The sequence below is a fragment of the Zalophus californianus genome, chromosome 1 (assembly GCF_009762305.2).
Source record: "Zalophus californianus isolate mZalCal1 chromosome 1, mZalCal1.pri.v2, whole genome shotgun sequence".
Taxonomy (NCBI): Eukaryota; Metazoa; Chordata; class Mammalia; order Carnivora; family Otariidae; genus Zalophus; species Zalophus californianus.
The window spans coordinates 145,217,186-145,232,948 of NC_045595.1; the positions used below are offsets into that span (position 1 = coordinate 145,217,186).

At 35.3% G+C, this 15,763-nt stretch overlaps 1 protein-coding gene across 11 annotated transcripts in view; it reads left to right on the forward strand.

The window, feature by feature from the left end:
- DLG1 (discs large MAGUK scaffold protein 1) overlaps positions 1-15,763 on the forward strand; it is a 257,181-nt gene that overhangs the window by 186,410 nt on the left and 55,008 nt on the right. For all 11 annotated transcript variants that reach the window (XM_027583079.1, XM_027583081.1, XM_027583082.2 and 8 more), the window contains one exon: positions 11,883-11,985. In XM_027583079.1, coding sequence (XP_027438880.1) covers positions 11,883-11,985 — 103 coding nt within the window. The remainder of the gene's footprint in view (positions 1-11,882; positions 11,986-15,763) is intronic.

The following is a 15,763-nucleotide window of genomic DNA, read 5'->3' on the forward strand; positions in this document are numbered from 1 at the left end:
TAATAAAGAAGAGACAGAATCTCTGAAAACATAATGACTATTTTCTAAAACTGATGAAAAATACCAACCCACAGGTCTGTGAAGCTCAGAAAACAAGACCTAGATATACTAGAAAGCTACACTAAAGAGCACTTGTTAAAAGCAGTCTTAGAAACAATACATTACCTATGTAGGAACAATACAAATGACAACTGACTTCTCGATAGAAATATTAGAAGGCAAAGCCAACTGAAAGATACCTTTAAAGTGCTTAAGGAAAAAACTGTAAATCTAGAATCCTATATCCAGTGAAATTATTTAAGAGAAATGAAGTTGAAATAAAGACATTTTCAAACAGACAAGCAGCTTAGAGAATTTGTCCCTTGCAAACCTATAAGAAATACTAGAAGAAATTGTTCTGGTTAAGGAGAAATTATACCAGATGAAACCCTAGATCTGCAGAAGGAAATTAAGAACAACAGAAGGGGTACCTGGATAAATATAAAATACACATTTTTTAATTTTTAAAAAAATAATTGTATATATTTGCTAAGACTATTAGCTATTTAAAACAAAAATAATTGCATTATATACTAGGGGTTATTGACATATAGAAGTAAAATAAAAGGGCACTAGAGCACAAATTGACAGGGAAAATGGGATTATACTAGTGTTTCTCATAGTTTGTGAAGTGATATAAAATTATTTGAAAGTGGACTGTGAGATCTTATATTTACATGTCATTATTTCTGGACGAAGCCCTAGAAATACTCCCAAGAGCTGTAGTTTTAAAAATTCAATACAGGGAATAAAGTGAAATATGAAAAAAATATGTGCTTCTTACAAACAAAGGCAGAAAAGGAGGGAGAAAAAGAGGAAGTAAAAAGCAATATGAAGATGTGAGATTGAAATCCAACTCTGTTAGTATCTACACTGCAGTTAACACTCTTAAGATGCAGAAATTATCAGCTTGGTTCAAAAACAAAAACCAAGACCCAAATATATACTCTTCACCAGAAATTCACTTTAAATATATAAAGACTCCTATGTTCTAAGTAAAAGAGTAGAAGAAAGTAAACTGTATAAACAAAATATGAAAGATGGTGTGACATACTCCTGTGAGGCAAAATAGACTTCAAGACAAATAGTAGTATTGATAGATTTTTTTATAATGATGAAAAACATTATTTAATCATGAAGACATAACAGTGTTCAGTGTGCATTTGCCTAATAATTCTTTCAAAATACATGAAGCAAAAATTGCCAGAACTAAGGAAAGAAATGGAAAAATCTACAATCAAGTTGGGGATTTAAACACCTTCTTCCATAATTGATAGAATAAGTAGACAAAAGAAAAAAGAAATTTGTGTCTTTATCACTCACCATCTACAAAAATTAATTTGAAATGGATGATAGAACTAAATTTCTAGGGGCGCCTGGGTGGCTCAGATGGTTAAGCGTCTGCCTTTGGCTCAGGTCATGATCCGCCCCACATCGGGCTCCTGGGGAAGCCTGCTTCTCCCTCTCCCTCTGCCTCTCTCCCTGCTCCTGCGCTCTCTCTCTCTCTCTCTCTCTCTATCTCTGTGTCTCAAATAAATAAATAAAATCTTAAAAAAAAAAAAAACAACTAAATTTCTAGGAGAAAACATACAAGAAAATCTTAGTGAACTTGGATTAGATTAAGATTTCTTAAATAGGACTAAGGGGCTAAGTTCAGTGATGAAAGTCTTTTTTTGTTTTGTTTTAACACTTATTTAGAGAAAGCACAGGGGGAGGGGGAGAATGTCAAACAGACTCCTCGCTGAGCACAGAGCCCACTGCAGGGCTGATCTTACAGCCCCCAGATCATGACCTGAGCCAAAATCAGGAGTCAGATGCCTAACTGAGCCACCCAAACGCCCTGAAAAGAAAATCTTTTTAAATAAATGATGCTGAAACAACTAAATATCTATATGGAAAAACATGAACTTCAACCCCATCTTAGTCCAAATGTAAAAATTAATTCTACATGAATTATAAATCTAAATGTAAAGCCCAAATCATAATCCTCCTAGAAGAAAACATAGGAAGATATCTTTGCAACCCTGCAGTAGACAACAGTCTCTCGGACAAGATACATAAAATACTAACCATAAAAAGGGTGCATTAAAAAACCAAATTGGCCCATATATATATATATATACACACACACACCAAAAATAAGGTTAACTACATTGGAGGGTCATGGAACACTACATCAAACAAACAAATAAATAAATAAATAAACCAAATGGGCAAGCAACAGAGTAGGAAAAAATATTCTTACTGCCTGTATCTGACAAAAGACTTGCATCCAGAATACATAAACATCTCCCACAAATTAACAATAAAAAGATGAGTAAACCAGTTTTTTTTAAAGATTTCATTTATTTATTTGACAGAGAAAGCTCGAGTAGACAGAGAGGCAGGCAGAGGGAAAGGAGAAGCAGGCTCCCCACTGAGCAAGGAGCCTGATGTGGGGCTCGATCCCAGGACCTGGGATCATTACCTGAGCCGAAGGGGCAGATGCTTAACTGACTGAGCCACCCAGGCACCCCAAGTAACCCAGTTTTTAAAATGAGCAGAAGAATTAAATAGATATTTCACAAAACAAGATATATGAATGGCTTATAAACACATGAAAGGGTGCTTAACATGAGGCATCAGGGCAGTGCAGAAAAACACAGTGAGTAAAGGGGTTTGTAGGAATTTAGGTGGGAGTGATTTAACTTTTCTGTATCTTGATTGTGACAGTGTTTACACAACATATACAGTTGTCAAACTCTTTAACTATAAGCTAAAAAGATGAATTTATTGAGGGTAAATTATGCCTAAATAAAAGGAGATACAGGTGATCCTTGAACAACACGGAGTTGAACTGCATGCGTCCACTTATGTGCAGATTTTTTGGATAAATACAGTCTAGTATGCTAAATATATTTCCCTTATGATTTTCTTTTTAAGATTTATTATTTGAGAGAGAGAGAAAGCACATGAGTAAGGGGAGGAGCAGAGGGAGAGGGAGACAATCAGACTTCCCACTGAGCAGGGAGCCTGATGGGATGGGGGGGCTCAACCTGAGCTGAAATCAAGAGTCGGACACTTAACTGACTAAGCTGACCCAGGCGCCCCCCCCCCCATGATTTTCTTAATAACATTTTCTGTAGTTTATTGTAAGAATAAAGTATATAATATATATACAATTGGTAAGACTTCTAGTCAACAGTAGGCTATTATTAAGATTTTGGAGGGGCGCCTGGGTGGCTCAGTCGTTAAGCGTCTGCCTTCGGCTCGGGTCATGATCCCAGGGTCCTGGGATCGAGACCCCACATCGTGCTCCCTGCTCGGCGGGAAGCCTGCTTCTCCCTCTCCCTCTCCCCCTGCTTGTATTCCCTCTCTCGCTGTGTCTCTCCCTGTCAAATAAATAAAATCTTAAAAAAAAAAGATTTTGGAGAGTCAAAAGTTATATGTGGATTTTTAACTGTGGAGGGCCAGCATATATCCCATATCTCACCCAGTTGAATGGCTAAAAAAAAAAAAATGTTGACATACATTGGTGAGGATGTAGTGCACTGGTAACTCTTGTTCATTACTGTTGGGCATATTGTACAGTCACTGCAAGAATTTTGGGGGAAGTTTTTGAGAAATTAAACATACAACTAACCTTATCACCCAGATTTTACCCAAGAAATCATGTCTACAGAAACACTTAACAGAAATGTTCATAACAGCTTTATTAATAATAATTTAGATCTGGAAATGACTCAAGTGTCCATCAGTAGTCAAATAGCTAAATAAGTTGGAGTACATTTATACAATATAACACTACTTACCAGTAAATAACAAACTACTGAAACACAACAATATAGATTACACTAAAGAACATCACATTGAGTAAAAACACCACAAAAACACACAGTAAGATTCCAGTTACATGATACTCATGAGTAGACAATAATTTCTAGTGAGAGAAGTCAGTGGTTGCTGGTGATTATACTGATTATAAAGAGGTATGATGGAAATTTCTGAGTTGGATGATGGAAAATATATATATTTTGTTTGCATTTGTGGTTTCATGTGTGTATACAGGTGTTGAAAATTCTTTCAACTGAACTGTTCAAATTTTTACATTTTACTCCTTGTAATTTTATACTGTAATTTAAATTTTTTAAATAAGTTATAGTGTGATAAGGACAAATTGGTGGAAAGGAATGAATTTGTTAAAAATAAATGTTAGACTAATTAGCTAGTTGTTTGGGGGAATAAAATTAGCTTAGAGCCTTACTTCACACTTTGTGTCAAAATAAATTTTCAGTTGGCTTAGAGTTAGGTGCAAAATATTCAAAGCAAAAATAGATGTTTTTTTAAATTGTCCATGTGGGACAATTTTATATGGGTCACTGACATACTGCTACAGTATGGTAGACTGACCAGCGCAAACTCGTTCACCCAGAACTTTCCCAGCTTTAGCACTGAAAGCCCCATGTCTGGAAATGCCTTTTAGTCTTGATTTTAAAACTGAAAATCCCAGACAGTCCAGGCCACTTGCTCACCCTAATGTGAGTGTAAGTTACATATAGCCTTATGTTAGTCTATATGCATCAATAGCCTTAACATTTTAATGGTTACTAAACTTCTCCAGGGAAGTAACCTGAGAGCAGTAGGAAAAACCTCTGGAGGAAAACATGAAAAAAGATACTCAAAACTAAAAAGCCTGTTAGTCAGGAACAAACTAAGTACCTCATTAGACAAAATTTAGCTGTTTTCAGTCTTCATCTTGACTCAGGATCACTTCAAGGCCTTGTTAAAAAACAGATTCTTAGACCCCATCCCTGAAGTTTTCAATTCAGTATGACTTGGGTAGGATCTAAAATTCTATATTTCTAACAAGTTTTCATGAGATACTGATAGTGCTGCTCTGGGGACCAAACTTTGTAAACTAGTATTCTAAAGACCATCCCTCTTATTGGTGTTCTTAATGATAACCCACATCACTGAGAAAAGTATAAATAAGTTATTTGGGAAAGCATGGAAATAAATCATAGGTTTTATAAAATATTCTTATAAATTTAATTTTGTTGAAGAAAGAGGCTTTTGAAATCAAGATTCATTACATATATAGAACACTGTAGTTTTCAGTATGGTATAAATTAGGTATTACTGTTATTCCAGTTATGAGAAGTATGGTGTAGAATACAATTTATGTTTGCTAAAAATTTAGACTCATAGAATCTTAGAATCACAAGTGATCCAAAAGACTTCTCTCCTCTATAAAGAGAGAAAAGTAGCCAAAATTGTCAAAATGAAGTTGTTCAGAACTCTGGAATTTAACCAAAGGCTTGCAGCACTTTAGAAAGTTTATTCAAAAAAAAAAAAAAAAGGCTAAATCTTCATAAGAGGGAGTTTTTGGAGTATTAACTTGCTTAAGTCCCATCCTCTGCTCTCCAGCATCACATTAGTCTTGAGAAATAGTCCACATTTACGGTGAAAATCAGTAACCTCACAGCCACCAGAGAGCAAGATGCGAATAGAACTTTCAGAGTGTCTTTCCCAGAGAATTGTCATAATTTGACCTGTCTGGTGGTTCTTTAAGAACCCATTTGCAAAGCTCTCTGTTTTGACCTAAAACAAGAAAATGCGGCCTATACACGGAACGGGGAAAGCAGTCAATAGAAACTGTCCCTAAGGAAGCAGAACATTGGATTTACTAAACCAAGACATTAAATCAGATACTTTAAATATGCTCAAATAACTAAATAATGAAAGGAAAAATAAAGGAACAATATCTCAGCAGGTAGAGAATACCAGTAAAGAGATTTCTATTATAAAGAAGAACCAAATAGAAACTCTGGAGTTGAAAAATACAGTAACTAAAAAGCAGAAGTGCTCTAGACAAACTCAACAACAGCTATGAGCTAGCAGAAGAAAAAAATCAGCAAACTTGAAGATACATCTCTTGAGATTATCCAGATGAAGAACAGGGGGGGGGAAAAAAGAATGAAGAAAAATTAAGAGCCTCAAAAGCTTGTGGGGATATCATCAAGTGTATAGCATATACATAATGAAGTCACGGAATGACAGGAGAGCTAGGAAGTGCCAGAAAGATTGAGTAAATAATGACTGAAAACTTTCAAAATGTGATGGAAAAACATTGTACACATCTGAGAAGCTTAGTGATGCACTCCAAGTAGAATAAATTTGAAGAGATCCATACCATACACATACCATAATCCAACTGTCAAAAGACAAATATTGAATCTTGATAGTAGAGAGAAATGATTCATTACATACAGGGAATCTTCAATAATATTAACAGTGATTTCTCATCAAAATCCATGGAAGCCAGAAGACAGTAGGATGACATACTCAAAGTTCTGAAAGAAAAAAAGTTATTAACCAAGGATTCTATATCCAGGAGCAAAACTATCCTTCAGAAACGACAAATCAAGACATTCCCAAGTAAATAAAAGCTGAGGACGTTCATCTCTAGTAGATCTCTGTCCTGCAAGAAATACTGAAGGGAATCCTTCAGGCTAAAATAAAAAGACTGTAGACCTAAATCCTAAATCCATGTGAAGAAATAGTGTTGTTAAAGCTAACTACATAGATAAATGTAATACAGTATAAGTGTATTTTTTGCTTGTAACTGCTTTTTTCTCCTGTCTGATTCAAAAGACAGCTGAATAAAGCAATAATTTAAATCTGTGCTGATGGGCACACATTTTATAAAGATGTAATTTATGTGACAATAGTATCACAAGGCAGGTAAGAGGGCACAGAGTTTTATATACCAATGAAATTAAGATGGTATAATCCAAAGTAGAACATTATGTTAATTATAATCCAGAGGCAACCACCAAGATAAATAGCTGAAAATATATATAATAAACAAGGGAGTTAAAATGGTACACTAGAAATTATCTGTTTAACAAAAGAATGTAGAAATGGAGGAATGAAGGAACAGAAAAGATACAAGACATGAAGAAAACAAGTAGCAAAATAGATGACACAGATCTTACCTTTTCAATAACTACATTAAATGTAAATGAATTAAGCACTCCAATTAAAAGATATTAACAGGGTAGATTTAAAAAAAAAAAAAAAAAAACAGGATCCAGGGTGCATCTGGGTGGCTCAGTCAGTTGATCATCTGACTCTTGGTTTTTGGCTCAGGTCACAATCTCAGGATCGTGAGATCGAACCCTATGTCGGGCTCTGTGCTCCCTGGGGAGTCTGTTTGAGTCTCCCTCTACCTCCCCCCCCTACCCACCTTGCACGTGCATGCACGTGCTCTCCCTCTCTTTCAAATAAGTCTTTAAAAAAAAACAGGATCCAACTATGTGCTGTCTATGACAGACACATTTTAGATTCAAAGACAGTGGTTTACTTTTCAACAAAGATTAAAACTAAAAGGTTGGAAAGAATATACTATGCAGGCAGTAATCAGGAAACACCTGGAGTGACTATACTGATAACATACAAAGAAAACTAAGATAAAAATTGTTACTAAAGACAAAGTACATTTTATAATGTATATGTTCTATAGATTATATATGATATAGTATATATTGTATATATCATTGTTGATGAATTTCTAGAAAGACATAAACTATTGAAACTGACTCAAAAAGAAATTGAAAATCCGTATAGACCTATAACAATTAAAGAGACTGAATTGATAAAACATTTCACAAGGGTAAGAGCCCAGGACCAGATGGTTTCATTGGTACGGTCTACCAAACACTTAAAGAATTAACACCAGTCATTCATAGACTTCCCAAAAAAGGAATAGGCATGAAGAACACTTCCCAACTCATTCTAGGAGGACAATATTGTTCTTTTATCAAACCAGACAAAGACATAATAGAAGGAGAAAACAACAAACCAATATTCCTTACATCCTTAGAGATGTAAAAATCCTCAACAAAATTGCAAACTGGAGACAGAATGATAAAAAACATTATATACCAGAATTTAAAAAAGGACTGTATACCATAACCAAGTGAAATTAATCCAAGAAATGAATGGTTGGTTCAGCATTAGAAAACTAATCAAAGTAAGCACTGTATTAATAGAGTAAAGGACATAAATGACACAATCATCTCAATAGACACAGAAAAACACTTCTCGAAACCAACACCATTACGTCTTTCCCTCTAAGATCATAAACAAGACAAGGGTGTCTACTCTTATCACCTGTATTCAACATCACACTGGAGTTTTTAAACAGGGCAGTTAGGCAAGAAAAAGAAATAAAAGGCTTCCAGATTTAAGACAATGAAGGAAAACTATCTCTATTTGCAGATGTCATGATCTCATATATAGACAATATTAGAAAATCCAGCAACAACAACAAAACTATTAGAGTTAATAAACAAGTTCAGCAAGTTTGCAGGACAGAAAACCACTGTGCAAGAAACAGCTGTATTTCTATGTACCAACACTGAACTACTTGAAAGTGAAATTAAGAAGGGGTACCTGGGTGGCTCAGTCAGTTGAGCATCCAACTCTTGATTTCCAGGGTCCTGGAATCAAGTGCCACTTAAGGCTCCTTGCTCAGCAGGGAGTCTGCTGGAGGATTCTCATTCTCTCCCTCTGCCCCTACCCAACTTTGTACTCTCTCACTCTCTCTCTCTCTCCCCCCCTCTGCCTTCCCCCTTCCTTCCCTCTCCCCCCTTAAGATAAATAAGTCTTTAAAAAAAAAAAAAAAAAACAGTTTCACTTATAAAACACCTAGGAATAAAGTTAAAATGCAGATAAAATGTGGAGTATCTATATGATAGACTATTATTCAGCCGTAGTAAGTAATGGGACACTGATACATGCTACAACAAAGATGAACCATGAAAGCATGCTAAGTGAAAGAAGCTAGACACAAATGGTCACATATCATAGTATCCCATTTATTTAAAATGTACAGAATAGATAAATCCATGGAGACAAAGTAGATTAATAGTTGCCAGGAGCTAAGGGAGAAGGGGAATGGCTGCTAATGGGTAGTGGGTTTCTTTGTGAAGTGATGAAAATGTTTGGAATTAGATCATAGTGCTAATTACACATACCTTTGAAGGTACTAAGAACCACTGAATTGTACACTTTAAAAATGTGGGTTTTCTGTAAATTTTTTAAGTGATAGTGTAAAAAAAAGTGACTTTAAGGCTGTTTACACAAATATGTCTCTCTCAGTGCAAGGATTTCTTCTAAAATATCCTTGATAATGTATCTTCTATCAAAATGGTGATATTTTAGAAAGTTTTTATAATTTGTAGTCTTATTAAATTCTTTTTTGACTCTATACAAGGTGTCTTCAGATCTTTTCTGTAGCAAAAAAAATTTGCTGCTCAGGAATAATTCATTAAAAATTATAATCTTTTCAGGATGCTTGGGTGGCTCAAGTCGGTTAAACATCAGACTCTTGATTTTGGCTCAGGTCATGATCTCAGGGTCGTGGGATCGAGCCCTGTGTTGGGCTCCGAACTCAGCACAGAGTCTGCTTGCCCCTCTCTCTCTCCCCCTGCTTACTCGCTTGCTCTCAGAGAAAGGAAGGAAGGAAGGAGATTTTTTTTTAAGATTTTCTTTATTTATTTGACAGAAACACAGTGAGAGAGGGAACACAAGCAGGGGGAGTGGGAGAGGGAGAAGCAGGTCTCCTGCAGAGAAGGGAGCCTGATGCGGGACTTGATCCCAGGACCCTGGGATCATGACCTGAGCCAAAGGCAGACGTTTAACGACTGAGCCACCCAGGCGCCCTGAAGGAAGGAAGATCTTAAGGAAAAAAAGAATTATAATTTTTCCTGCAATTATCTATGAAAATTTATCTTTATATTTCTTCACTAATTTGTTTTTCAGGGAATTTGAAATTCTACTTTATGCTCAAAGTAGAATTATTTATACATTGTGTTGAGTTTTTTTTATAGCCTTCAGCTAGAACTAATCTCCAATAAAAGCACATTACATTGTGTTACATTTCTTTAGATTAAAGTTTTTTTGATCTTGATTTTCATTCAAGAACTACTAGGTATTTACCCAAAGAATACAAAAATACTAATTCAAAGGGATACATGTACCCCAGTATTTATAGCAGCATTATCTACAATAGCCAAATATGAAAACAACCCAAATGTCCATGGACTGATGAATGGATAAAGATGTGGTGTATTAAAAAAAAAAAAGATGTGAGGTATTTTATATATATTTATTTATACACACACGCGCACACGTGCGTGATGGAGTATTACTCAGCCATAAAAAAGAATGAACTCTTGCCATTTGCAACGACATAGATGGAACTAGAGAATATTATGCTAAGCAAAGTAAGTCATTCAGAGAAAAACATCATATGATTTCACTAATATGTGGAATTTAAGAAAGAAAACATGAGCAGAGGGAAAAAGAGGCAAACCGTAAAACACTCTTTAACTATAGAGGAAAAAAACGGATGGTTACCAGAGGGGAGGTGGGTGGGGGTGATGGGGATTAAGGAGTGCACTTGTTATGATGAGCACTGGGTATTATATGGAAGTGTTGAATCATTAACTTGTATGTCTGAAACTAACATTACACTGTATGTTAACTAACTGGAATTTAAATAAAAACTTTTTTTTTAAAAAAATATTTGTTTTAACTTAGCTGCATAATAACATCCTTTATAGATAATACCAAATGTCAGGTCTTTACATGGTTAAAATTTTCTTTCATATAAATTTTATAATCCCAAGAATTTCTGGGCTCCTAGTCATTTTTTCCAAAATTGGTATATGATCTTTAACAGGTTTGAGATTTGATGTCGACAAAACACGCTTTCATATAAAAATGGCTTGACAGTTCTTCCTTTCCAAAAATATTTGATCAAGGTTTCAAGCATTACTGTAGTCTATTCACTGAGGATTTTTAGGGGGAAAAAACAACAAGTATTTAAAGCTATTACCATTCAAATATAATGCTCCCATGAATGTCCATTTAAGTGTTGCTAATAGTGGAAAAGGTATAGTGTCTAAGATAGTGTGCTTGCAGTATATACTAGGTATTGGCAGCCTTTCAGAAATAAGAATTAAGTTGCTTACTTTCGAGTGGAATTGATCACCTCAGTAATTATTTACCCAAGGAAGGGCCCTGTCTTCAAAGCATGTCTCCTTGTTCATTTGATAACATTTACTCTATTTAAACGTCCATCTTCGAAATTTGAGCTATTAATACTTTACTCCAAAAGAATGGAATCTTAGTTTGGGGAAGAGAATTGGAACTGAAATGAGTAATAGGAGTGAAAGTATGGCAGAAGTTGAAAGGATGCTACATACAAAATGAATGTCCCTCCTGTTGTTTGAGTTACTAGTGAAATAAGCTGCACAATATGATGACATTTGTTGATATTTCAAGTTATCAAATTAAGGTATGTTTCCCAAGAGATTGGTAGGCAACTTCCCGGAAAACCTGGAAGAAAATGTTTTGATTTTGGGGTACCTGGGTGGCTCAGTTGTTGGGCAACTGCCTTAGGCTTAGTCATGATCCCAGGGTCCTGGGATCGAGCCCCGCATTGGGCTCCCTGCTCAGCGGAAGCCTGCCTCTCCCTCTCCCACTCCCCCTGCTTGTGTTCCCTCTCTCGTTTCTCTCTCTGTCAAATAAATAAATAAAATCTTTTTAAAAAGATGTTTTGGTTTTGCTCACTTGATGTTAAGCAAAGTATTCTTAGTGAATAAAATCGCTTTCATTAATAGTAATATTTTTACTCCATGATATACTTTAGTAAATTGGAACAAGAAGATATTTTAGTGATAAAGTTACTGCATGTAATTTTTTTTTCTGTGCCTACTCAAAGAACAGGCTATTGTGGTTTCTAATCAGTGTAAACAATTTCTTTCAAATTTAAGATTCAATTTGATTTACAGGTAAACAGTGTTGACCTCAGAACTGCCAGCCATGAGCAAGCAGCAGCCGCTTTGAAAAATGCTGGCCAAGCTGTCACAATTGTTGCGCAATATCGGCCTGAAGGTAATAAAATTCTTGCTGTCTGTTTGTTGTTTATTTGAGTTTTTAAGAATTCTTCCTCTTAATAATGTTTAACTTTCTGAGCTTAACATTTTTATGTTTTGATCTCTTTTATTAATCTAGTGTTTGTTTAGTCTGAACCTACTTCACAATCCAGGTCAAAGTGTGTTCAGTAGGATGTAGGCATTTGAGTATTTCACTGTTATTTGGATTAATTTTTAAGTGTTTATTTTTTAAAATCTGTCCTCTAACCAAACACATACCTTTACTAACTCAGTGATCCCAAAGGATCATAAAAACCATATGCAATGATAGCATTGCCAGAGAAAATTTGGTCATCCCAATTTTTTCTGACTTTTGAATTAGATTATGTTTGTTAATATCAAGATTTAAGATACGTTTATAATACCCTTTATTGCTGTTTAAAGAGAAAATAATACAAGTTTGGTATGTTATGTGTTTCTAGATAGTGAAGTATCATGGACATGACCTAAGTCCTAGGGGGGAAGAACATGGTAATGGAAAACTTAAGGTCATGCCATATTTAAACATATGTAAAACTCTGGTGGTGTACATCAACATATCCACTTCTCCAGTAAAACTTCAGCGGCATATAAAAAGTGTAAACACCCAGAAGAATACATAGCATACCAGCTAGTGTTCATAAACAACAAGATGAAGAAGGAAAAAATGACTAAAGGAGTAAGTGAAACAATTTCTAATTGAGCAACTCATAATTTTATATTTTTTTCTTAGATTGGAATTTATTTTTGTAACAAAGCCTAATAAATTTTTTTAGCTAATCAAAGTAGCATGTAGGGCTTTCCTTGCTATTTCATAATACATACAGTTGTAAACCTCAGCATTTTAGGTCCATTAACTGAAAGGGGTAAATCCACTTACATAATGATAAATTCCAAATAAATTCACATTAACCAAACAAATAGAGACCAATATATGAAATCAGAATGCCAGTTTGTTAATTCAGTGAGAAACAAAACCTCCAATGGGGCCACGCATGCTTTCATCTTCTAGCCAGCACATTCTTGCCCTGTAGGTATGCTGTATGGAAGCCAAGTTCTCAATATTTACTAAGATACTGTCTCCTTAGTATTATAGAAGGGTTCTCATTTATATAGATGCATAAGGAATATAGACTATTTAGGTATGAGTAAAGGTAAGTCAATATCTGATCTCCCCCAGAAAACATACAAAAGCAACAAGGAAAATAAAACATGCACTTCTACCAACAGAACTCCACCTCACATTAAGCAAAACTTAAGATGACAGATTTAAGACCTGGACAACAAAACATAGGCAAAGGCTTGCTTACGCAGCTTGAGATCTGGCAGAAGCCACACAGGAAGAGGGAAGAGTAAAAACATGGAATGTTGAGAATTCTCAGTGGTGGCAGAACTTAGAATATGACAAAATTACTCTTTCTAAAGGTGAGGAGCTTCTTTTTGAGGTATAAAAACATCATCCTTTTAGTTTTGGCAAGACTAATGGGAATTGGAGTGAACATGCTAAAACAGAAGCCCTCCTTGATGTGGTTTGGTTTGGAGAAGTGGAGTAGTGTGTGTGACAGTCCTTTGGTTTCAAAGGCCATGAAGATACTGTGCTTCCATCCCTCCTGCACCCCTTAACTTTCTGGTTCAGCCAAATAGCTGGTCCAGCAAAATCCAACTCATTCAGTAATAACTAGTTAAAAAGTAACTATCCTGGCATTCATACAAAGATATTAATAAGAAGTGGAAACAAACAGCAAAGCTTGGCAACAAATAAAAATTAGCTACACACAAAAACATTGGCATAGATTAGATGAAAATTTGATCTTAATATTTTCAACAGCTAATACATTCATTTCTTTGAAAGAAGACCACTAAATAGAAGTTTAAGAACTGTATGGAAAAAAATGGCTTCACAACCAAGAGATTGCTTTTGAGATAGCAGAACCCAGGAAAGAAAAAGAAAGCATTTTCTTAAATTGAACACAAAGACAAAGAGATACTGCAGAAAAATCAATAGAGGATACAAGAGGAAAAATAAAATGAAACAAATGAGAATTTTAAGATGAAAGAGAAAATACTAGCAATGGAAGACAGGCAAGAATATATATGCAATAAATACATCATTAGACTTTCTAAAAAAATTTTTAAGAGAATAAGTGTTTGAAATTATACATTGAAGCAAACTTTACTGAATTAAAAAGAAATGAATATTTCTATTAAAAGGACACAACATGATAGGAAATTGACTCAGAATCATCAGAATTCAGACATATTCTAGTTAATGTTTGCCAGAGACCCAGGTAAAAATACTGAGTTATATTTAATAAGGAGTTAAAAATTTATTGATAGGAAGAACTGCTCTAATGCTTGATAAGCATAGACCAGAACAAGGATAGTTAACTTTCCCATTTTTTATATTTAGCGGCTTTTAAATTTTTTTAAGATTTTATTTATTTATTTGAGAGAGAGAGAGAATGAGAGATAGAGAGCATGGGACTCGATCCCAGGACTCCAGGATCATGACCTGAGCCGAAGGCAGTCGCTTAACCAACTGAGCCACCCAGGCGCCCTATTTAGCAGCTTTTAAATAAGCCTAATTTACATCTGTATGCACTAGATATACTTGCCACTGATGGTTAGGAAGGGTAGGCTACCATTTTCCTAGGATAGTTATTGAATGGGCCCAAGAATCTTCCTTTCAGTTTGTCTTTTTCTGTGCTTATACTGTTTTTCTTCTCTCTTGTTCTTTTTTTGAGATTTCTATACTTTTATAAGAACCTTTCTAATTGATACTTTTTCTTTAGTTGTATTCAAAATTTAAACTCTTCTCTTGATGGAGCCATTTTTTTATCAAGGAGAATTTGCATTCTTCTTTGATTATTAAAGTAGCTACTGTTAGTGTTTCTGTTTCCAGTTTAGACCCTTATGTTGATTACTCTTATAGATGTATTCTTTTTCCCCAACATCACCTGAGCACCAGACTTATTATGTATCTTATTTGATGTCACCAGCTGTATTTCTCCATAGTGTTTGCAACTGAGCATTCCTGAAACAATTATTTTACCATTTCAGTATATGGTACCTCCATTGATTCTTAAGCCAGAAGCCCCAGACAGAGCCCCTTTCTCAATCTCTGTGTATCCGGATACTTCCCTAACCAAAGCCACCATCCTTTCTTACCTAAACTATTCTGATAACCTCTAACAAGTCTCCTTATTCTTTCTTGATTTTCTCCAGTTCATTCTCTGTTCATCAAGCAAAATGATCTTTTTAAATACAAAGATTGCATTGTGTCATTTCCCATTTAAAACATTTTTCATTAAATGCTGAATAAAATCTAAACCCTTTTTTTTTTAAGATTTTATTTATTTGACAGAGCACAAGCAGAAGGAGAGAGAGGGAGAAGCAGGCTCCCTGCTAAGCAAGGAGCCTGATGTGGGACTCGATCCCAGGACCCTGGGATCATGACCCGGGCTAAAGGCAGCTGCTCAACCGACTAAGCCACCTAGGCGTCCCAAAATCTAAACCCTTTAATAGGGCCTGCAAGGAAGGCCCTGTGTGACTGAGCACAGCACAACACATGTGATCACTACATGCCTCTTCTCCTTCCTTTGCTCCTTAGGCTCTAACTGTACAGGTGTTCTTTCAGACCCTTTATTGCATCATATACTATCCTAATTCTCTGATCATTCTGTCTTTAGAGTGTTCTTTCTCCCGGTTCTTTGTATGGCTCGCTCTTTCTCATGATTCCATTTCTGATAGCACTGTGA